Source organism: Taudactylus pleione, unplaced genomic scaffold, assembly GCF_031769625.1.
Source record: "Taudactylus pleione unplaced genomic scaffold, aTauple2 ptg000135l, whole genome shotgun sequence".
Classification (NCBI taxonomy): domain Eukaryota; kingdom Metazoa; phylum Chordata; class Amphibia; order Anura; family Myobatrachidae; genus Taudactylus; species Taudactylus pleione.
Window position 1 is genome coordinate 8,151,118 of NW_028284537.1, and position 23,812 is coordinate 8,174,929.

The 23,812-nt window shown below is 42.9% G+C and overlaps 1 protein-coding gene across 1 annotated transcript in view; it reads right to left on the reverse strand.

Annotated features, from left to right (window-relative positions):
- The window catches only part of LOC148522997 (uncharacterized), a 50,468-nt gene that overhangs the window by 3,135 nt on the left and 23,521 nt on the right, over positions 1–23,812 (reverse strand). The window contains exon 3 of the mRNA XM_088473453.1: positions 4,299–4,455. Coding sequence (XP_088329579.1) covers positions 4,299–4,455 — 157 coding nt within the window. The remainder of the gene's footprint in view (positions 1–4,298; positions 4,456–23,812) is intronic.

Sequence of the window (23,812 nt, forward strand, 5' to 3'; positions counted from 1 at the left end):
TATACTTTTTTGTAATAAATATTATTTCATTGTGAGATATATTGTTGTGCATCTTATATATTATTATGGCGTTGCTTGCTTTTTCATATGACACATGTTTGAGAGCTGAATTAATCTAATGTTCAAAATATTAACAGACATCTGTAAATTGGCTTTCCTGTCCAGTGTTATGTATTATTACCACCAGCACCCATGACTGTTTCTATGACTGTTCAACCTCTGTGGTTTCTGCTTCTGTTTGCTGGTGGTCTGAGTCTACTACAGTTAGTGAGCATAGGTTGGTTACCTGTAGTCCTACTCTCAGCCTAAGGCTTTCTATGGAAACCAGTTGCAATAACCAGCATCAAAACAATTCATTTGATCACATCTAGAGTTTGCATTTGACTCTGATGAAATATGCACCATAATAATACTAAACCCCTCTCATTTTGTTTTTGCACTGTCTAGACTACTACTCAGTTTTGTTAATTTTGTTTAATCTCAGTTGCAGTATCTGTTGCTATGTAACTATAGTAGAAATATCATCAGGATCATAAAATCTGTCACTAATTAATTTTTACTTCAACGGCAGAGCTACTAGTCATTTGTTTTATACAAGAATAAATTCATTTTCTCTCTCTGCAGATTAATATCTCAACCTCTATATGTCTGATATGAATAACACACAAGAATACATATTACTATTCCACATTATGTATAATTAAGTGGATAGCCACATAAAGGTGAACTGATTCTTAATTAGTCTGGTCTCCTAAAATCTGGACACTTATTTTTTTATGAAAGTATTGAGCACTAATTATTTATTACATATTTTATTGTCTTCATAGAGTGCAATGGAGGGAATTATTACATACTGTATATTTAGTAGTAAATAAATACATACTGTAATATGCAATGTTAATTATATGTTAATGATTTGCTTTAGAGATGTGAGACACATAAAAAAAAGATATTGGGGGAGATGTACTAAGCTCTGTGATAAGTGATAAATTGGAGAATGATAAACCTACCAGCCACTGTCATTTTATAGGCTGTGTGCAGCCCCCAGGACCCAGAGGCCCATATGCACTGCACACACTGCATCCATTATAGATACGCCCCTGGATGTACCCATATGTATATCCCATTGGGCTTATCTCGATAGCTGTATAATTTGAACATCCAGCAGCTGAGATATCTGGGACATTGAAGACATTAAAGTATTTTTTGCTTGAATTGAGCTTATATCAAATATTGTGCATGTGAGCACTGGGCATTTTATACTCTGCTTGCCTGACCAACATTGTCTGAACGCTAATTGCTAAATGGCACACTCATTGGAGTACCATGCAATTAACCATCTGTTTGCCATATCATTCTACCTGTGGGATTATATCATCAGATGCATTAAACGTCTTTATGGTGGATGATGTGCAATGAATTTTGTTCTGCATGGTTAAGAACACCGATTCCCACAGCTTCTACGCATAAATTAAGTTTGGTTATATTTTTGAACTTTGAATTTTTCCTACAGTGTCATCTGGTTGTGACTCTGTAGTTATTAATGTTCTTATTTCCTTATAGGAATTGTATATACATTTTATTTTAGAATTGTACTCACTGACCGAGTGTTTATTATGTAACATATATGTGATTAATAAATTTAATTAGTTTGACCGACAGCGCTTCCTATATATCCCTATTATTTCACTAGATATTGTGGAGTTCAGTGTTCCCTCACCTAGGAGCTGGTATGCAGTCGGGAAGCCGCGGACTTAATCCCGCCTGTCATTTTACCAATGCTGGGAGACTGGCGCCCGGCCTCCCGATCGAAGTTGTGCCGGGGCACCGTGCGTGGACAGCCGCGGGGGGGGTTAGGTTTAGGGCCCAAGGGGGGATTTAGGATTAGGTACCCCCCCCTGGGAAGTTAGGGTTAGGCTAGGGGGTGGGAGGGTTAGGGTCAGGCACCCCCGGGGGGGACTTAGGGTTAGGCACCCCCCCGGGGAACTTAGGTTTAGGTGGCAGGGAAGGGGGGATTAGGTTTAGGCACTTAGAGGGGGGATTTCGGTTAGGTACTGGGGGGGAGGTTAGGGTTAGGCACCCCTAAGGAGGGTTAGGGTTAGGGGGGGAGGTTAGTTTAGTGAATACTTCCATGGGGACGATCGGGATTTTCACCCATGTCGGTCAGCCGCTGTCAGGATTCCAAGCGTCCGGCGGTAAATCATAACGATTCGAAGACGCTACAGTCTGTCATACAGGGTCATATCTATAATGGATGCAGGGTGTGCAGTGCCCACACCGCACACCCTGCACCCATATTTTGTAATGCTTACCTTTCCGAAGTCCTACTTCGGGTGTCACAGCCCTGCACAAAACACCTGGAAAATGGCAGCGCAGTGGGGAAACAAGTGCCCAGAGTCTACTGCTGCGGCCAGTCTGCTGCTGGCCGCCAGGGAGAGAGGAGGGGGCCCCGGACGGAGAATGCACACGGGCCCCCTCCTCCTCTCTTAATACGCCCCTGGGTAGATCTACAGCACACTAGGTGTCAGTCTGTATACGAATCGATCTCCGTTATGGTGATCAGAATAGTATATACAGGACTGACATTCATTCTGCTGGGGGATGGACCTGGTTGTCTACTTAAAGCTTCACCATACTGAAGCTGTGATCAGAGCACAAGATCCACTTGCTCCGCCCATGCTACACCCCTGCTTAGTGAGAGGTGTTTGGGAGGAGACAAATGCCATCACAGAGTTATGATGAAAATATAACCATCTTCTCCATTCAGTTGTTATTTGGATTGAGGAACTTCAGTCAGGACAGGCCAAGGATATCAGGGAATGTGGAGATTGAATTATAACAAAGCATTTGTTGGTGTGTTGCCAGGGCTGCTGCCAGCAATGATCGAGTCTCTGCAGTGACCAGACCAGAAGCAATGAGTGAGGCATCAATGGTCTATAGCAGAGCAGAAACCTTTTTGGGGATTGTGTGGCTCCAATACTGCAGAACAAAAGGTTTGTAGCCCGTAGAACCAGAGTCAATCATGGCAGGAATCCATAGAGTAGGACATAGTCTGATTGGCCCACAGGGGTACAGGCATAATTCCTGGTGGGCCCCACTGCTGAGGGCTCCACCCCCTTCTCTGATGTCAGGTTACATACTGTGCACTCAAATTATACGGGAAGTAGTTTAAATCCCGGCTGACGAGATGCCGATGCTCAGAATGCCGGTGCCGGAATCCCAACACTCGTAAGAATCCCAGGGCTGGCATCCTGACCGCCGGCATCCCGACAGTAAGTAGTGAGGTTGGGTGGGTGGGGGGGTTAGGGTTAGGCACTAGGGGTAGGGTCATGGATAGGCTGCGGGGGGGGAGCGTTAGGGTTAGGTGCTAAGGGGGGGGATTAGGGTTAGACCCTAGACAGGAGGGTTAGGTTTAGGCACTAGAGGGGAAGGTTAGGTTTAGGGTGCGGGGAGGGAGGATTAAGGGTAGGGTTAGGATACTTACCGTCAGGTGTCGGTATCCTAACCCTGTCGGGATGCCTGGCGTCGGAGTGCTGACTGCCGGGATCCCGAGCGCCGGCATCCCGTGCCCAGCCAATTATACATTGTTACTTTACAATGAAGTGCCTAAGTCATGGGGTAGCAGGATGTAAAGGTAATGGCAGTTGGCGTCACCTAACTGTGACATCTTGGAAGTGCCCAGACCTGTATCAGTGTAATCTGACATCTCATGAGTCATTTTGAACACCTTGAATGCCTCTAGATCTATTAGTCCATCCATCCAAGCTAACTGATCCTTTATAGCATTATCAAACCTTTTCCAAAACTGACAATACCTATCTGCAGAATGGGTAATATGTATCCCATGACGGAACTTGTGGTGTATTCCAGCACTATCTGTGACCTTGAGGTAGGAGGGCTTCCTTGCTTTGGCATATTTTATCCTTCGGTAATTGGGAAAACAAATTCAGATTATGTTACATCTTTTAAGGAAGGGTACGTCCCAAACTAGAGCTTCTCCTTTTAGCACTGTGAAAATCATGCCTACCTTGAGAAGTGTAATTGCAGATAATATTACCCCCAGACTTCTGCAGCATAGAGTAAAATTATTTTTATCTGCATATGTGCCAAATACCCTCTCTGTGTACCCTAGATAAAATAATTCCATTAATACCAGGGAGACCATTCTAATGGTCAGTATGGGCCTATACTACTTTTTTACTTCAGATTGATTAGACCTTTAATCTAGTTTAAGCTAATATTTTTTATCTGGTTATTGCACATTAATAAATAAATACATAAAGTTATTATGATCTTACGGGGTGTAGTGTTGGCATCTCTTTCCTTAAAAGCTGTCTGAGTTCCTTTGTTTCCAGGGAGAAAGGGTCACCACCTTTACTAGCATATTTATAGAATACTTTAATCAGGGCAACGATTGCTTTCTCCAACCGAGTCTGGGCCCCAAACTTGGGAACTCTGCAAGGGAAAAATGAGAAGACCAGTAAAGTGCATTTATTAAAACTACAATAGTAAAAGGTAAAGAAGACAGATGGTAACTTTATGTTACTTCCAATCAGAGATTATAGAAATTATTGAAACTCTTCTGCAAAATATTTGCCTCGTTCCACAGCTGGCTGAAAACTTTCCTAAGTTTTACCAAAAGAATTTGGCCTGAAGCAATTCCAGCCCTACCCCAACCACACACCGGAACGGAATGAATTGTCAGTCTTCCCGGATCTAGTCATAGATTACATTTCATGAAATGTGAATATAGAAATTCATTGTGGAATGACATTCATAGAACAACAAATGGAAATTATAACCTGAAACTTGCACAGCTGTGAAATTGCTGCAAATTTTGATTTACACAAAAATTTACCAAAATTTTAATTGTTGGGTCATCATGACTCAAGCATAGAAATTGATGTATGTGTGGGCACCATTTCTATATTCAATACAGACTGGGGAAGGAGATGAGAGACTCTTATTATTTGCGGCGAGTACCCAAACATAAAGATTCCTTATTGCCGCAAATCATGGCAATATGGAATCTTTATTCGAAAACCTGGTTTTGGCAGATTGGAGAAAACAAGGCACAAGACTGCCCCTGCTCAACATTCACCAACTGTTTCCCCAAATCCACCAGCTCCTTCCAGATTTGCACACTTTGTGTTCACTGCAGATGCTGCTGTCATGTCCCATTAAACCATGCACCCAGGGGAGCCAACAGGCCTGGGACAGCAGGAGAAGCATAACCGTGCCCTCAAGATATGTTTTTGCAGAGGGTCAAGGTATTCACAATGGTTATATGGTCATGCCCCAGATGCAACTAAATTCCCTAGTAACGGAGCACATTAGGTCTCTTGGTGGCCTTGCATGCACCTCCCCATAAATAGAGGCACGTTTGCTACAACATTGGTGTACAAAATGTTAAGCCATAAGTGTTTTCATATGCCTGTATAGAACGGCCCGGTGTGGATAAAACTATTCTCCTAAGAGAAAAGCTGACACCTGATGCACCTTCTCCCTGTAGTGATGCTATAAAAAAAAACCCTCTTATCTGTTAAGAACAATTCATTGTACCTTGTAAGTACTGATCATTACCATCCATATTAACCTCACGACCAGTAATTACAGTAGTTATATGGCACCAGACCCTTTCTGAACTTATCCCTTGCATTTCCTCCTATAATACAAATAGAACAGTGTTGAATAAGAAACAATAGGAATTTGCAGAGTGTTGCATATATTTTTTATATAAATACAAAATGGGCCTCACATACCGAGCACCAGCCAATGCTTCTGTATTTTAAAGCTACAGGCAACTTTAAATCAAGTGCATTAATATTTTGATTTGTAAGGTGTCACAGTGCTCCTCAGTGCCAGACAGTGAGGGAAACAGGACATGTCTAAAACAGGGACATGCAGCACAAGGTAGACCAAATTAACGGAGACAAGAAAACAAATGGTAGGGAGGGCCCTGCACATGAGGGCTTACAATCTAATGGGAAAGGCACAGCTGAGACAAGGTGCAAATGTGGTTCAGAGTGGGCATTGGGTATACATATATAAGCAGGGTGTCACTGATAGAGAGACAGAGGTCCATATGTGATATGTTGCAAATATGATGATTCCGGCGTGATTTTGGCGACATAAATTCAAATCTAGTGTCGATCTCGCAGAAATCATGTTGGGAACAGGAAATCGCAACCTATTACATTTACATATGGGCCAGAGTGTGTTATGGGAGAGAGTTTGGTTATAGATAGGTACGTCGGTGCATAGATGTGGCTGTCACGACTATTATCTGGGAAACTTTAAACAAGGCCTATGGGTTACGCAGAGATATGATTCCTGAAGGTCTTATCTCAAAGATATATATCATGGTTGACTATATCCTTACTGTACTGAACATACATGAGAACATCCCTGACCTGTCTCTCCAAGCGTAAGTGGAACAAAGTAATAATATCCATTCATCTGCACTATCCCAATCTTCTGCAACATCCAGGGGACTCCTTAATTGCAGCGGCAGGTTTGGGTTGCTGCCAGGCTACCCAATCAGCAGTGAACAGCTGCATGGGAGACACTGTGGGAGGGTACAAGGATGCAGAGGGGCTGGGAGGTCCTCTGAGATTGACGGCTGCTGGAAGATTATCTTCCAGCAGCCACTTACTGGGCATTTCTGGCTGGTTGCATCAGATGCGACCATGTCAGAGAAAGCCCAGCCTGGCATGGTCGCATCTGATGAAAGTGGTTAATAGTGCAAAATTTGACAGAACAGTCATTCTTGCAACTTGAAAAAGTGCCACCACCATGTTTCATGGTCAAGATAAGATTCTTATGTTGGGATGCAGTATTTTGTTTTTCTCCAAACATAACATTTCTCATTTAAGACAAAAAGTTCTACTTTAGACTCCACAGAACTTCCTTCCAGTAGTCTTCTGGATCCAACGACCGCACGATATGTCTTTCACCACATCGTGCATCGGCCGGGTACACACATCATCTAGTGCAGTGGTTGCCCACTTTAATTGGGGTGTGAGCTACTTGAGAAAAATGATATAGCTGAAGAGTTACTAACATTTTTGAAAAAAAAAAATCTGGCCAATAACCGAAAAGATAATTTATTAAAAATGCAAAAAAAGTTTCATAGAAACCAACAATGCATTTAAATAATACAGTGATAACGTTGCACATTTCACTTTTAATTACCCGACTCCAAGGAGGTAAGTGCAGTAGAGGAGCAAAAGGCAGGGCTGGACGGGTGTCACTCTCCCCAAATGCAGTCAACTTCTGAGATGTCCAGACGGTGTCTATCACGTATTGTGCCACCCTATGGCAATCACTTGATGCGCTTCCCCGTGGCTCCACCCAGGGCTTTGTCAGAGGTCACTTTCTCCTAGTTAGCGTGCCAGTACGTTAGAACGCCATTGCATGGGTGTGCATAAATTATCCACTGCGATGCCCTATGCAGCCCGAGGACTCATAGCATACGCTGAAGTTAGCAATTTCTGAGTAAGGACAGGGCTTGTGCAAGTGTGCGTGAGGCTGAGTTGGTACTCGATTGTACTGATGTTTACGCAGTCTTGCTAAATATTACGGATGTGTGTAAGGTAAAGTGGGCGTCCTTATGTAGTGCTTCGGCAGCATAGCGATCGCAATGAATTAGCATACTATCGCAGTTGAACTACTTGCGCAATAGCGATCTAAGCTGGATCGGGCCCATGGTAACTGCATCCCACTGTAAACACGTCTCAAATGAAAAAGTTTAAAGCACATTATTTTGTGGGATACAATTACCAGTTACCCCTTTATGTTTCACGTGAGAAATACGGGTCCCACTAATGAGGTTTTTGTTCTGTCCCCACTCATAAGCTGGCCAAGCCGTTGTAATGCCGTTAATAAATCAGTCTATGGGCTCACAGAACTATACCTTGCTGCACTTGCTGCTTAATAGCACTAAGATGCTCAGGCCAATCATTCATGGTTGCAACATATTTTTAATGACAAGTCAATTATCCACTGAGCAGACACGTTATTGAAACGAGTCCAAAGACTGGGGGTTCATCTTGTGATTAATAGGGAGCAACGGTCTATGAAATGCAATTAGAGGAGCATTTCTGAGTTACTGCTGATAAAATGTCATTGTACCCCTCCAACGTCCAGAGATGCCTAGAAAATACTATTCCATAAACAGAATTATTTTTATAGTCGGTCTTCTGTTTAATTAGATGCAAATATTAAGCAATTAAATAAATTATATATATATATATATATATATACAAAATAACAGCGGCACTCACAGGACTTTGATAAAGAAGACTCACGACACAGCAGGTCAAAGTTCAACGTTTCAGTCTGGCGACTTTTATCAAGAACTGAGAACAAACGATACAGTGCATACCTTTATACCAAGTGACATCCCATAGTGATCCTGTGTAGCGCTGACCACGCCGATGATGACGTCATCAGGGCGGGACAAAGCGCTGACACACTGACGTAGCCGCACTGAGCGTGGTTGCCATGGTGAGTAACCAGGGCAACCCACTGAAACAATACAAACATAGATATACAGCCACGGCATGCTGCACTCCCCACCGCTTAAACGCTGGTTGGAGAGAGAGCGCATGTGGCTCATGCTGACATGTTGCAGCGATGTTACACAGCCCAATAAAAACAGGCAGTAAAACAGTGCAATGGGCGGCATACATGTGAGAAACCAACAATAAACAATAAACAGAGTGACAAAGTGATACATGTGTATAACTAGACCAAGAATACCCCACAGCATAGCAAGGTACAATAAATACATGGACTGAATACATATGACATTGTGTGACAAGATATATAGTAATCATACATATGGGCGCGATCATGGACAACATCTCAAGGTACTAAACCTTCGGCCCTCAAGCAAGATGTATACATATATGTAGACAGTGAGCTCCTAAAGTGCGACAGATATATTAACCACTGCATGGCCATGACAATTCTAGATGTCCACGACACAAAGTAAAAAAGGGGGTACTAGCTATATTCATGAATAATGAATCATGTAAGCAAGTAGAGACAATGAACCAATCAGATGAATTGAATAAATTGATGAAACACTGTATAACTATTACTGGTCATGGCAAACCAAAATGCATGGTGAAGAGTGGTTCTAGCTATAGCGAACAAGTTGTGACACATGACAATGAGATACGGAGTAACAGTAATCACAGCAGAATAGCCAATTAGACCTTTAACGGATCTATAACTAGGTTGTAATCAGAGGTGAAATTGATCAAAAATCCCTCCATGATGCTCAAATAGACATGTCCAACAAACTGTTGAGATCCATCAACCGTGTAGATACATAGAAACTGTGGACAAGAAAAGCCGGCAAACACGAAGGAACAAGATTCAGTTAGGATAATTCCATGATACAGCACCAGGTCTTCCTAGGTGGTCTCCCACTCAAGTACTGGGCTGGCCTACACTGCTTAGCTTCAAAGATCAGACGGTATAAGGCGTATCCAGTGTAGTATGGCAGTAGCAAAGGAGAAAACGTATCCAAGTATGATAGGCCTGCGTATGCCGACAACCGAGACAACAATGTAACAATACACAGCAGATGGATCCAAAACAAATGTGGATCACAACATAGTAATGAGGACAACAATACCAGGATGATACAGCAATGCATACTGTTCAAGAACCCTAGTGAAAAAAAAGGTGTGGGTAAACAGTACCCTGTAAGTATATTGCTGCGCTGTGTGGCAACAGCACGCGATCTAACATGTCCCTTAAAGGAAGCAAGAAAAAGAAAGTTGTTCATTGAGACCAAGTGGTGATATAGTATTCATTTTATGTATCCAGAAAGTTTCAAGTTGTAACAATTTCTTCTCCCTATCGCCACCCCGCTTGTTGATGGGGACATGATCAATTAATTTATACACTAAGGTGGATAGTGAATGTCGAAGATTCTTGAAATGGCGTGCTACGGGTTGGTCAATTTCTTTTCCCTCCAATGCTTGACGAATTGCAGTGCGGTGTTGAGCCATGCGAATCCTGGCAGTACAAGTGGTTTTCCCAATGTACATTAGTCCACAGGGACATCGGATCATGTATACCACGTATTTAGATGTACATGTTAATATATGCTTAATTGGGAAACGTTTCCCCGAATGTGGATGTACAATGTCAGGGCCAGTTTCCATAAAACTGCATGTCGTACAACCAGTACAGCGGTAACAACCCGGTCTCCTGGATAAAAAGTGCTGTTCAGTGTTGATGGAACCAAAATTGATGTCATTGTGTACCAGCCAATCCTTTAGATTTTTACCACGTTTGTAGCCCAGCATGATCTTTGAGTTTTTTAATGACTTAATGGAATTGTCTGTGTTGATTATGGGCCAGAGGCGTTTGGCTGTAGAATTGATAAATTTGCTGGCTGCATTGTGTTGGTTAACAAATAACATTGTGTCCCTTTTATTGCTTCTTGACTTGTCGGTTTCACTTGTAACTCCATGTGCTGTTATTGCTCTGGCTTTAGCCATAGCCAGATCCTTGTGTCTGTATCCACGTTGTGCAAATTTAGATATCATGCAATCGATTTCTTGTTCGGCTTGTGAGGGATCACTGGTGATCCTAAGTGCACGTAAAAATTGGGAGTATGGTAGACTCTTTTTGAGTGACGTTGGATGATGGCTCTGTGCATGCAGTAAAGTGTTGCTGTCAGTAGGTTTATGATAAATGGAAATGTCAAAATCCGTTCCAGTCCACCGAATGTTTAGATCCAAGAAATGCATGTTACTGTGACTTTGCTCATAAGTGAAGGTGATGTATTGATGCATAGTATTAATCTTGGACATGACATTGCTGAACTCCACTTCGGTGCCCGACCACAATACCAATATATCGTCGATATATCGAACAAAAAAAATTAAAGACTTATTGAAATCCAGGTTGTTCAAAAACAGTTCTTTTTCTACAAAAAACATGTATATGTTGGCAAAGGAAGGGGCTACATGAGACCCCATGGCACAGCCTTTTTTCTGAAGAAAAAACTTATTATCAAAAAGAAAATAATTATTATTCAAAGTCTGTTTCAAAAGACACAAGAAAAAATCAATGTTGGGGCCCTGGTACTCTGGGTGTGACCTCAAAAAAGTTCCCATATACTCGCAACCTTCCAGCTGTGGTATGCTGGTGTAGAGTGAATTAACATCAATGGTACACAAAAGTAAATCATGTGGAAGGTTATTCAAGCTGTGTAATTTGTCCAAAAGGGTGTTTGAATCTTTCAAAAATGTTGGTTCAAGTGAGATGAGGGGTTGTAAGTAATGATCTAAATATTTGGATGTATTACTATAAAGACTGTCTCTGGCTGAGATTATGGGACGACCTGGAGGTGTGGAAATTGATTTATGGATCTTGGGCAGTGTATACAGTAATGGGACCAACGGTTTGTCTATGGTCAGATAATCTTTGATGTCTTTGGTTATATAATTCTGTTCGTAAGCCTGTATTAACACATCATCCAGTTGTTTTTTGAAGGAAACAGTGGGGTCATGACTGAGCAGACAATATGTGTTGACATCATTAAGCTGTCGATAAATTTCATCACAATACTGGGTTCTATCCTGGATAACGATGGCACCCCCTTTATCCGCTGATCGAATCACTATAGAGTTATCTTTGCTCAGAGAGATCAACGCATGATATTCTTCCTTAGATAGATTGTGTCGCATCGGGGTCATGCCCTTAAACTGTGTGCATACCTCCTGGTCCAACATTCTAACAAAACTCTTGATAGAAGCATTGTTTGAAGAGGGATCAAAAGAAGAGGTTTTTTTGAAATGTGAAATGGGTGTCGTTGTGGGAATGGCCTCTGAATTGCTAAAGAACTCCTTGAGTTTAAGACTCCTGTGTAATCTCCATAAATCCTTCTTCCAATGGAAGCTGTTAAATGTGCATGTGGGAATAAATGTTAGACCCTATTGCAATAATGAGGATTCTGCCATGGTAAGTATTCTGGAGGATAGATTCAAAATTACGTTTTCTTTTTGTACACCCTTCTGCCTCGACCCCTGTCTGCCACGTCTAGAGCGGGATCGTTTCCTTTTTGTGCTCGTGTGGCTACCCCTAAAGGGGGACGTTGTGTGATTGGAAATGGAATGGAGGGGAGATCTTGGTCACTTTGTGACGAATTAGCCCCACTGGATCCTTCTGTGTCAAAAGGTCGTCGAGGGTTCCTAAAGCGGTTTCTTTGGAATTTGGGATTGAGAGTTCTCCCTGTTGCCCAAGAATAAACACGTTGTTCCTGATAGTCAGTGTTGACTTTGGCTAGTTTATCCTTTTTATATTTAATTAGGTCCCTTTTATATTCATCTATTTGGGTACTCAGCTTCTCGAGCCAATTGTTAGAGCTATCATTGACAAGGTAGGACTTATGTGTGGTATCAAAGGATTTGATCTTATCGCGGATAATGCTAAGTTCTCTGCTAGATTCCTCTATAACTAAAAGAATGAGGTCAAGTGAGCACTTGTTTAAAACTGCCACCCATCTCCTACAAAAGTCGACATTATTCCGACCAATGGTCGGAACATTCTTAATCCTAAAACCTCTAGGAATTTTTCTTTCCTTGTGGTAATCCGATAATGTGACCCCGTGCAAGTGATAATCGATTTCTTTTTTCTTTAATTTGAGAATCTGAATATACAATTCCTCGGCTGATGTTGTCCCTGCAGTGTCTAAAAGTGTTTCTTTGAAGTATAAGTTTTCGGCTTCTGATTCGCTGAAGCTAAGAATGTCACCCAGCGGTAGCTGTATATTGAGAAACCCACTCCCATCTGTTGGTATACTAGTAGCACCCAAGTTGCTTTGAGACATCACTTTCTTAGTGACAAATGTCACGGAAAATACAGGACATATAAATGTAATAAAGATGAATCGCGTGTATCGTGATATATGGGATAGTATATAAATATGACACAATGTACGGGGTCCCAAAACAATACTCAAAAGCAATGGTCTATACCCTGTGTCTACATGTAAAAATATATGTATTTGCGCATTTCAAAAGAACACAAAGGCTAAATAATTCCTATAGCTGTGAGGACATAATTGAAAAAATGATCCACAAGTATGAAACATGAAAAAAGAGAAAAAGAATATTCCCTATTTATAGAATAGAGAAGAAAAGTAAACAAAAAAGGATGTTCTGATATAGCAGATACAGTCATGTAATTCAAGGGGTGCCTTGCAAACGACCGGAATAGGAAAACATCCCAGAAGTAAAATGTAGTACAAAACTGGCCGGCACTCCACAAAAACTTCAATAATTGCCCGGGTGCCATCCAATGGAAAAAATACCAAACATGTATACAAAATAACAGCGGCACTCACAGGACTTTGATAAAGAAGACTCACGACACAGCAGGTCAAAGTTCAACGTTTCAGTCTGGCGACTTTTATCAAGAACTGAGAACAAACGATACAGTGCATACCTTTATACCAAGTGCAATTAGAGGAGCATTTCTGAGTTACTGCTGATAAAATGTCATTGTACCCCTCCAACGTCCAGAGATGCCTAGAAAATACTATTCCATAAACAGAATTATTTTTATAGTCGGTCTTCTGTTTAATTAGATGCAAATATTAAGCAATTAAATAAATTATATATATATATATATATATATACAGTTCCGTAGTTGCAGGCACTCCTGTTCACATGTTACTGGCCAAGGTGCTCACTGATGAGAATGAATAGAGAAGCAGGGCAGTGTCACTCTCCGGACTTGACAGAAGACCATTACAAAGGCGTCAATTCTTCTGTCCAGTCCGGAGAGTGACACTGCCCTGCTTCTCATATATATATATATATATATATATATATATATATATATATATAATATTCATTATTGGGTTTTAGACACAATAATTATAATTATTTACCGCTGCTATTCTCGGCAATTAGAAATGATGTATCTATCCTGATAACGATGTGGGAGTAAACATCGAAATGTTGGTTATTACAGGGTACCGCCGTTCTGGAGTGTATGTTGGCGCCCCGTTAAAATGCTTCTATGGAGGGCACCTGGTTCATACATTTATCTTAAGGGACTGCCACCTGCAGTGTTCTATATATATATCACACAGGGGACCTTTGTGATATTTCCTATCCTTACTGCTATTTGCCCAGTGCATTCCTATAGCTGTGATTCCCACCTGTGCTTGCTGGAACTTGAGTTAACTACCACTGCCACCCCACATTGGGTATCTGAGTTTGTACTACATATCCCTCTGCCTTGGACTACAATTGTGGCTTCTTATTGCATGTGTTGTTACTCTGCTAATTCTGCATACATTCTGCTTTGGATTATGACCTCATACTGGACTGCTATATTACATAGCATATCTTGTACCTTGGAGCATTATTGTCATTACTGTGCTACACCTTACCGGTATGCTGCTGCTTGAATAAATCTGAGTTTATCTTCTATCCTGTGGACATTCATTACCTGCAGCAGGAGTTATACAGTTTTTCTGCATTAAAGTCCTGGCTCAGAGCTGTGTAATAACTAATCAGTTGCTTCTCACCTGTGTAAATGCATTGTGCTGCACTCCAGACCTCACATGTCACTGTTCTGGTTAAGCTCACATCCACAGTCTGCTTCCTATGCTGAGAACCCTACCACACCTAACTCCCGTATCCTGCAGTTAACCATTGCCCTGCCATCCTGCACCCAGGCCCGCTGAGAGCCACGGCGGGCCCGGGTAATAGGGGGCGTGGCCTAATCTCAGGAGGCGTGGCCACGCCCCCTTCCCGAGAAAAAAAAAAAGATTTGCAGCGGCGCTGGGGAGGGGGCGCTCTGGGCCCCCTCAGCCCTGCTCAAAGCCAGGGGGGGCGCGATCAGTGTGATCACTTCCCCCCACAGGCATAGGAGACTGCTGTACGAGCAGTCTCCACTGCAGCTCAGCACACACTGGGCCTGATTCAGAGCCACTTGTAAGCGGCCGCTTGTTCGCTCCGAGCGATGTTCGCACATCTGTGCATGCATATGGGTTTTAGTACGCATGCGCGAACCAGTCATTGCGGTCGAAAATCGTGTGTTCGCAAAATAGGGAATGCCTGCTAATTTGAGTGACAGAATGAGGCGTTTGTGGGTGGTAACAGGGGAAGGTGCTTGAAAACGGGGAGTGGAGATCAGAACGCAGGCGTGCCAAACGGTCAAAACGGGCGTTTTAAGGGTGTGCATAATTAACATAGCAGCGTCATCGACCACGTCACTTGGTTGTTTCTTAGCCTGAACTGCTCGCATGATTGCGGTAGGAAAATCCAACCACAAGCACTGCGAGCAGTTCATACGCCTTTCGATGTACTCGATTAATCAAATAAATAGTGGAGATGACGTATGATGCGAGCGGCCAGGGGGTGTTTTTTCCAAAATAGTGAGTGTATGTTTAGTTCGCCCGTTCAGACATAGAGGCGTCAACAGACCGCAAAGAGCGAGCGCTTAATTTAAATAGCCAGCCCCTTTTTCTGAACGAGCGGCCGCAAATAGCGTCCGGCTCTGAATCAGGCCCACTGTGTGCTGGGCTGCTGTGAGAGAGGGGGAGTGGCGCCGGGCCCCTCAGGAAGCCCGGGGCCCGGTAATCTGTACCCGCCCCCCCCCCTCTCGGTGCCCCTGCCTGCACATGCCTGTAGTAACTACTCCATATATAATCCTGCGGTCTTACACAACCGTGCGAGAACCATAACAGGGATGCTTTTATTTTGACGTTTCCAGGTGATTTCCAGCTAAATTTGTTCAATAAATATGCCCCTTAGTATGTAGAATAAAAAAAACTTCAGCTTCATGGAAGCTAGTGTCATACTCAAGTAAGCAATATCGAGTCGTGAAGTTTCTTCCTTATCAAAACATATTATTCTGTTCTGCCGCTTCAGCGCAGCTTCCACTGTTACTCAACAGAGAAGTAAAGCAGGATCGTTGCACACAGAAAATATTACAATATCTAATAACCTTCACCACAATAATGTTTTATACAATTTATTTAACTGGAAACTTCACTGGGTGGACTTTTTGCTTTGTAATAATATTACACTTATGCGGTTGTATTATCCCTATAATAAAACACTTCTATAGCTAAACAAACTTCTTATACTTACAACCAATTTAAAGCGTTACTCAATAACAGATCACAGTGTCAACAACATTTTACATAGAACAAGGCAGTTAATATATTCACTTTAACCTTGGGGCCCCATAAAGTGAGAGAAATCAGTTCAGTATGATAGAGCTCGGTGGTGCACTCGCCAGAACGTATTTCCTCCTTCTAGACTCTTTATCAGAGTTATGGAGCCTGCAATTTATATATGTTATACAGCACATACTGTGTTTGCTAAACTGTGCTGAATTAAGGACTAAAGTGTCTTAAGCTGGCCACACACATGGTAATCTATTTGTATTTTTTACCCGATTTGGCCGATTTCGATGAATCGTGATGACAAATCGTGTAAAATATGGGCAAATCGTGAAGTTCTACTCCTGATCCCGATGCCGATGTGCGTCCCCGCTCGTCGTACCTCGCATCTTCAGATCTGTCATGCTGTAGGCCAGATTTGCCAATCAGGGACATGATTTGATCCAAATTGTGTGTTTTTTTTACTCACAATGTATCTCACGATTCATCGTACATTGCAAAAGTTCATGGACAGGACCCTGGACAAGCCCAATCGCCATCTTGTGCAGCATCGTGGATAGTGGAAGACGGAAAGCACGATAGAGCCTGCAGGATTACCGCATGTTTGGTGAGTATTGGTACTGTATTTAATGCAACCCCACTGACCACCAATGTGTGCCAGCCACTTCTAAATGCATGACCCAGCCACTGCCCGCCTGGCTGGGCCATGCATTAACCTCCCACTGCCCACCAATGTGTGCCACCCACCTACCCACCAATGTCACGTGACACCTATAAAATAACCTTGCATTAAAAAATCACTCATACATTTTTAAAATTGATCAAAAAAAATTTAGTTTAACAACAAATATTTGAAAATTACAACAACAACGATACATATATAAAGTTTGTTTTTGTTGCTGTGATAAATTAGTTTATGATGTTTGAATATACCACCATAAACAAATGTATGTCAACAACATAAACAAATACATTGCAACAACAAAAATAAAACATATTACAATACATATAAAAACACAGAACATTCCTGTAAAAAAACAGATACAAATACACATAAAAACACATAACATTCCTGTAAAAAAAACTGATTAAAATACATATAAAAACACATAACATTCCTGTAAAATATAATATAAAAAAAACCCCAAAAAGTAAAATATACAAACATTTTGAAAAAGGTAAAAATATACATAAAAAATGTACAAAACAATTCACATTTGTAGATTATTAAAATGTCCTTATTTTTTCCTCCTAGCAATGTCCGTGGATAGTGAACGGGAATTTGTTACCGGTTTCCTAGAGATCCTCCAGGAAAAGGAGTGTCTTTGGAGGATATCCTGTTGACAGTACCACCACAAGTCGGCAAAACTGGCAGCTTTGAATGTCCTTTTGGAATATACAAAAAGGTTTCATTGCAGAAGCTGACCTTAAAGCAATACGGCACAAAATACAGACTCTGCGTACCGTGTATATCAAAGAAAAATGAAAAGTGGATGAGTCCAAAAGTTCAGGGGCTGGCAGTGACGACATGTACCACCCAACACTCTGGTACTATGACCTTATAAGTTTCATAAGCGAACAAGAGCCACAACGCCAGTCACTGGTCCTGATGGCTGAGCGAGAGGGAGAACAGGAGGTGGCAAAAGTGATTGCACCGTCTGAGGATTTGTTGGTAAGTAGAGACACAGGCCCTGATTCAGAGCCGGATGCTCTGACAGAGCGCTCGCTCTGAATCAGGGCCGTCCTTCTCTTTTTTTAGAGCGGCCTCCTGGCCACTCGAATAGCTGTGGGTGACCACCCACAGCTATAGCGAGCGGCCAAAGAGATGGTCGCGATGGTCAAGACCATCATGACCATCGGGCTTGCGACGAGCCCCTTGTTGTAGGGTCTCATTGCCGCAAGCCCTGGAGTGCTTTTGGCTCTATCAGAGCCAAAAGCACTCCCACTGACGCCTCCGTCTGGCCAGCCACACCCCCGGCACGCCCACCAAAGGGGGCGTGCTGTCACTCACCATCGACAGCATGCCCCCTTTGTAGCGAGACCCATAGCAACGGCTTGCCCATAGCTATCTGGGTCTCGCGCATGCGCACGATGGAGCCGGGTCCATCGTGCGCATGCGCACTGGGCCAACATCGACCCGCTTGCGAGCGCTCAGCGCTCGCAAGCAGATCTGAATTAGGCCCACAGTTCATAATTTTATTTTTGTTACTCAATCACAGTTGTCCAATATAGTCATTAATCTCACAGATAGCCCTCCTGCCATGGCACTGCACCTGGTCCATTGAAATAGGCCATATACTCCTCCCTTCACTTCTTTGGCACGTGCTGTTGATGTTGTTCCATTTGTTGGTGCAGACACTGTTGCAAACTGGGCAATCTCCTCCAGAGGTCCTACATCTTCTGGTCTAGCTGGGAGTGGTCCTCGTTGTGTAGTTTTCCTTCGCAGAAAGTTATGTAGCACACAGCATGCCAACACGACCCAATCTATCTTCTTCACACGTAGGTTTATGGTGGTGTGGAAAATGCGGAACCAGTTGCTGAGTATTCCAAATGCATTTTCCCCAATGCCCCGTGCCCGGGATAGACGATAGTTGTAGATCCTCTTCTCTCTGGTCAGGCCCCTCTGTGCAAATGGCTTCATCACATGTTCATTTAATGCAAAAGCCTCATCTGCAACGAAAACGTAATTTCGGCCGTGCTTGTCTCGTCCAGTGATGGCAAGTGGAGGGTTTTCTTGGTGAGTTTCTGGCAGAAAGCAGTCTGTTTGAAGGACCCACTATCTGAAGCACGGCCATTCTTGCCGACATCCACAAACAAAAATTCATAGGTGGCATTCACCACTGCCATGAGAAAGATGCTGAAGAAGCCTTTGTAGTTGTAGTAATATGATCCGGTGTTGGCAGGTGGGTTGATGCGGATGTGTTTTTCATCGATGGCTCCTCCGCAGTTAGAGAAATTCCAACGTTGTTCAAATTCTTCAGCGATGCTCTTCCACTCTTCCACAGTGTTAGGAAACTAGAAAAATAGAAAAATACGTTTATAGAAAAACATGACTTTAATATTGACTTTTTTTTTTCCTATATAGACTCCCACCCAAGATCCTGATTTATCCACCATGCCGGACCTAACATTGATCGGGGACAACGAGGTGGAAAACTTCACCACAATGACCACACCCATTGAACCAGGACCATCATCCTCCTCGGTACCACCCCAAAAAAAAAAAAGTTGGAGTTGTTTCTACAAAGAGCAGAAAGCATCCTTCAAAAAGCCGCTGATGCTATTGACGACTTTACTGCTCATATTAATAGTCAGATGAGAAAAATGAATGCAGTAACTTCCAAAAATTTCTATAGGCTTGTCTATGAGTTTCTCATTCGATCTCTCAACAGTAATTTGCACAACTCCACCTATATTACTGACCCTATGCTTTATTCCCCTGCTCTGAATGCCTATGTCAGCCCCCCCAGCCCAGTTGGAGATTACTCCCCCACCCAGCACCCCAAGCACAAGCAGGACCATTTACAATGCTCTGCTGGAGGTAGAGGAGGATTTGCCGCGTTACTCTTAATGTTTTTTTTTCTTCTTCTGTACTATCACCAAATTTCATCACTCCCAATAGGTGCAGGCTGTATGCTATACGGTGGTGATGACACCAATTGGACAAGGTCACTACACACATGGCACAAGTACAGATTGCTGGAAGCTGGGGCCACAATCTGTACTTGTGCCATGTGTGTATTGGCCTGTTCAATCTGGTGTCTGGCCCGCCGTATAGCATACAACAGGCTACCTATTGGGATTGATAAAATTTGGTGATAATGCTGTTTTGCACTGTTTATACACGTTCATGTAATATATTTAAAATTACATAGTGTTGATTTCTTGCCACACTAATGTTCGTGACGGCTATGCATATCAGTCTTGTTGATGCAGCCTTATTGGCTGTCACAGTTATATAAAGAATTAAATTGAACAAAAAAAATAAAAACTTTTTTTCTTTCGCAAGAAACAAATGTGTAGTGTGTTTTTTTTGTGTTTTTTTTTACTTTACTTACCTTGCAATACTGGTACTACAGCACTTTAACAATAGCCTTGCAGGTCTCTGGAATGATGATGCCCAAGGACTGAGGTGAGATGAGGGTCCCAAACTTCAGGTCTTCAAATGACCTTCCTGTAGCCAGGTACCTCAGGGTAGCCACCAGCCTCTCTTCAGCAGGGATTGCCATCCGCCACCTTGTATCTTGCGTCCGGATGTGGGGGGTCACCATAGTCAGCAACTCCTGGAAAGTGGAGTCATCCATGCGCAGGTAGTTGCGGTAGTTGTCTGGGTTATTGTCCTTGATCTCCATCAGCAGGAACATGTGAGAGCGGGTATCCCTTTGCTGCAGCCACTCTTTGGTCCAGCATGTTCTTCTCCTTCGTTGGGCCCTTTCCTGGATCAACTGGACCCCAGCTTGGGCTACCAGCACTTTATACTTATAGGGATGCCTCAGCACAGAATTCAGGAACAGGATAGAATGCAGTAGCACACAATTGCAGGTAGAAGACACTTTGTAAAAGGTAAAAGCCCAATACAAAGCAGAGCACAGTAGCAATGCACAGGTTACAGCTGATATATACCTAGCCTCAATAGTAGCAGAGCAGAATGTGCACAGGGTTAAAATGGTGGCTGCTTTTTATACACCCTGGCTAGCCCTCCCTTTGTTATTACTATTATTATTTAAATTTCCCACCAATCATGAAGAGCCTCTTCTCTTGTTTTGGGAAAGTCCAGATGAAACTCACGATTCATACGATCCGATGGATCATGAGATTGGAAGTCAAATTTGCAGGTTTTTGGACCAAATCGTGCTCACGACTGCCGGGGAGCTCCCGTGGAGAGTTCACGGCAAACCGCACACGATGTCAGTTCATGAGCACATCGCTATGTCTGTGGCCAGCATTAGTTTTGCATAGAAATAGTTGCAACACACTGATGTGATCTCAGTTGTTACTTTGTAAACATCCCAGCATTAGCAACAAAGTGTCATCAGTTCAGTATGATGGAGCTCGGTGGTGCGCTCACCAGAACGTATTTCCTCCTTCTAGACTCTTTATCAGAGTTATGGAGCCTGCAATTTATATATGTTATACTGCACATACTGTGTTTGCTAAACTGTGCTGAATTAAGGACTAAAGTGTCTTAGTTTTGCATAGAAATAGTTGCAACAGACTGATGTGATCTCAGTTGTTACTTTGTAAACATCCCAGCATTAGCAACAAAGTTTCATTAGTACTGTGCTCCAGAAAGTCTCTGAGAATATTATTACTGGAAAGTTTGCTGGCTCAAAAGATGTTAATAAGATTCTGGTGCTGTTGCTTGGTCAGGGCTGAACACTATACCCTCTCTGTGCTGACTGACTGGGTACTTCCATTACACTGCCCAGTCCTGGCTCCTCCTATAAGGCGGAGCTATTAGCTCTGTGCGATCAGCTGACTTACTCTCTATAGTCTTTTCTGGTGCTCTCAGAGGAACTGTTACATTATGGCAGTAACTCCTCACTCTGTGGTATTAACAACACTGTAATGGGAGGCGGCAAATAGTTGAGGCTATGCTTTGTTCAGCTAAAGGGTTATACTGTCTCTGGCGTTTTCCCTCTCTAATATGGACTTGGGCTGTGTGTGGATAGTAATGAAGGGCTACCGACCTGTACCGTACACTAACGCTGGCTCCGACTAATAACTGAGCGCTGACAAGATGTCCTCTTTATCTGTAGCCATTGCTCTCCCCCAACTGATTGGATACCTTCTTCTGCAGCCCACCGAGTGCCTGTCACAGGAGAAGCCCTCCGGTCATTGGGAATCCGGTGAAACACACAACGTGCAGCTCTGCTCCCACTGGCAGTCACCTCACCACAGCGCAGACACCAGCTGCCATTTTTCTCTAGTTCAAATCCTTGAGCCTGCTACAGTACTCATTCGTCCCCTAACGCCCACCACCGCTGAGGGGGCAGTGCAAAAAGTCCCTGAACCTTAATGAAACCAGTTAAATCATGCCCTTGTCGAAGCTGGATAATTGGCTAAGACAAGATCAGTTTAAAATTGGATCGCAGCTACGACATCTTGTGACTGGCCGCAAGACGCCATCTTGGAAATGAGATCGCAAGATGCCATTTTGCGAATGGCCGCCTAAGCGCCATTTTAGATAAACTCACACTTTAGTACATGTGGCGATATTACTATTAGCATCATGCGATTGCATCTTTCACCATTTCTTATACACATATTAATACGCACAATTGCACTGTTAACTAGTCGCATATTAGCGAATGCATAAGACCCTGTATGAAAACGCTGAATATTAGCTTCATGCACACGCATCTGCCCCAAGTTAACTAGCGTCTTTACATCAAACCCCACATACTTATATATTACATATTCACATACAAGGTTCCATAAGCTTTAAGGTATAAGATTCAAGTATGCACATTTACTATAATTGCTATGAAATAAAGATTATTTCGTAACTAAGATTTTATACGTGATAAGTAAGCCATGTTTGGTATTGTACTGATGCGTACTCTCTCAACAGTATTCCGGTAATATCGATGGAGAGATCGCAACATGCATTCTCAACTTATGGACCGCAGAGACTTCAAGCAACAAAATGTACATTATATGAACAACTGTTAGGATTTGTATGAGGTGGGAAACCAGAGACCTCCAGTTGTTAGAGACTGGACTGTGTCTATTTGAACCAACCTGTTACATGCCTTGTAACATATGCCCTCTCCTTTAGGACCAATGGTATTAGCAACAAACTTCTCTATTGTGTTGTTTATTCCTGGGGGGTATAAATATGTGTGCTCTGACCCTGGGTTCCTAGTCTTCGTGCTGAATGCTGATTGATGGGGGTTTCTTGCTGATGCCTACATCTGGACCAGAGAGCGCTGCGTATGTATAACTGTACGTGGGTCTGTATAATTTCTTTGCACTAAGATTATATGAGGATCATAGCGTGTAACTGCTGTACTTTTACTTGAATAATACTTTGTGCTTTGGAACCACAGGTTCTAGGTCTGGAGTCTTTATTTACTGTATGACTGCGTACTCAAAATAGCGTCATCCTTAGAGGTTTATAGGAAGGATATTAGAAGGTATAGGCAGGGGTATTTATAAGGTTCAAAGGCAGTATCATTATCCTATATTAGACAATGGCAGGAGTCACATTAATACTTTACATTTTCATAGGGGCACATCAGCGTGGGTAGGAACACAGGGTGTTGGTGGGGTGCCACACTATTGCTGTAATTCATTCTGCAGCGGGAGGCAGAAGGTAGCAGCAGGGAAAAGGCAGCGGGAGAGGGAGGCAGAAGGTAGCGGCAGGGAGAAGGCAGCGGGAAAGGGAGGCAGAAGGTAGCTGGAGAGAGAAGGCAGCAGAGGAGAGGGAGGCAGAAGGTAGATGGAGAGAGAAGGCAGCGGGAGAGGGAGGCAGAAGGTAGCTGGAGATAGAAGGCAGCTGAGGAGAGGGAGGCAGAAGGCAGCAGGAGAGAGAGGACAGGGAGAGAGAAGGGAGAGGGAGAGCAAGTCAAGGGTGAAGGCAGACGAAGGACTAACACTCATGGCTGTCAACCATGGCAACAAATGTACCCAGCT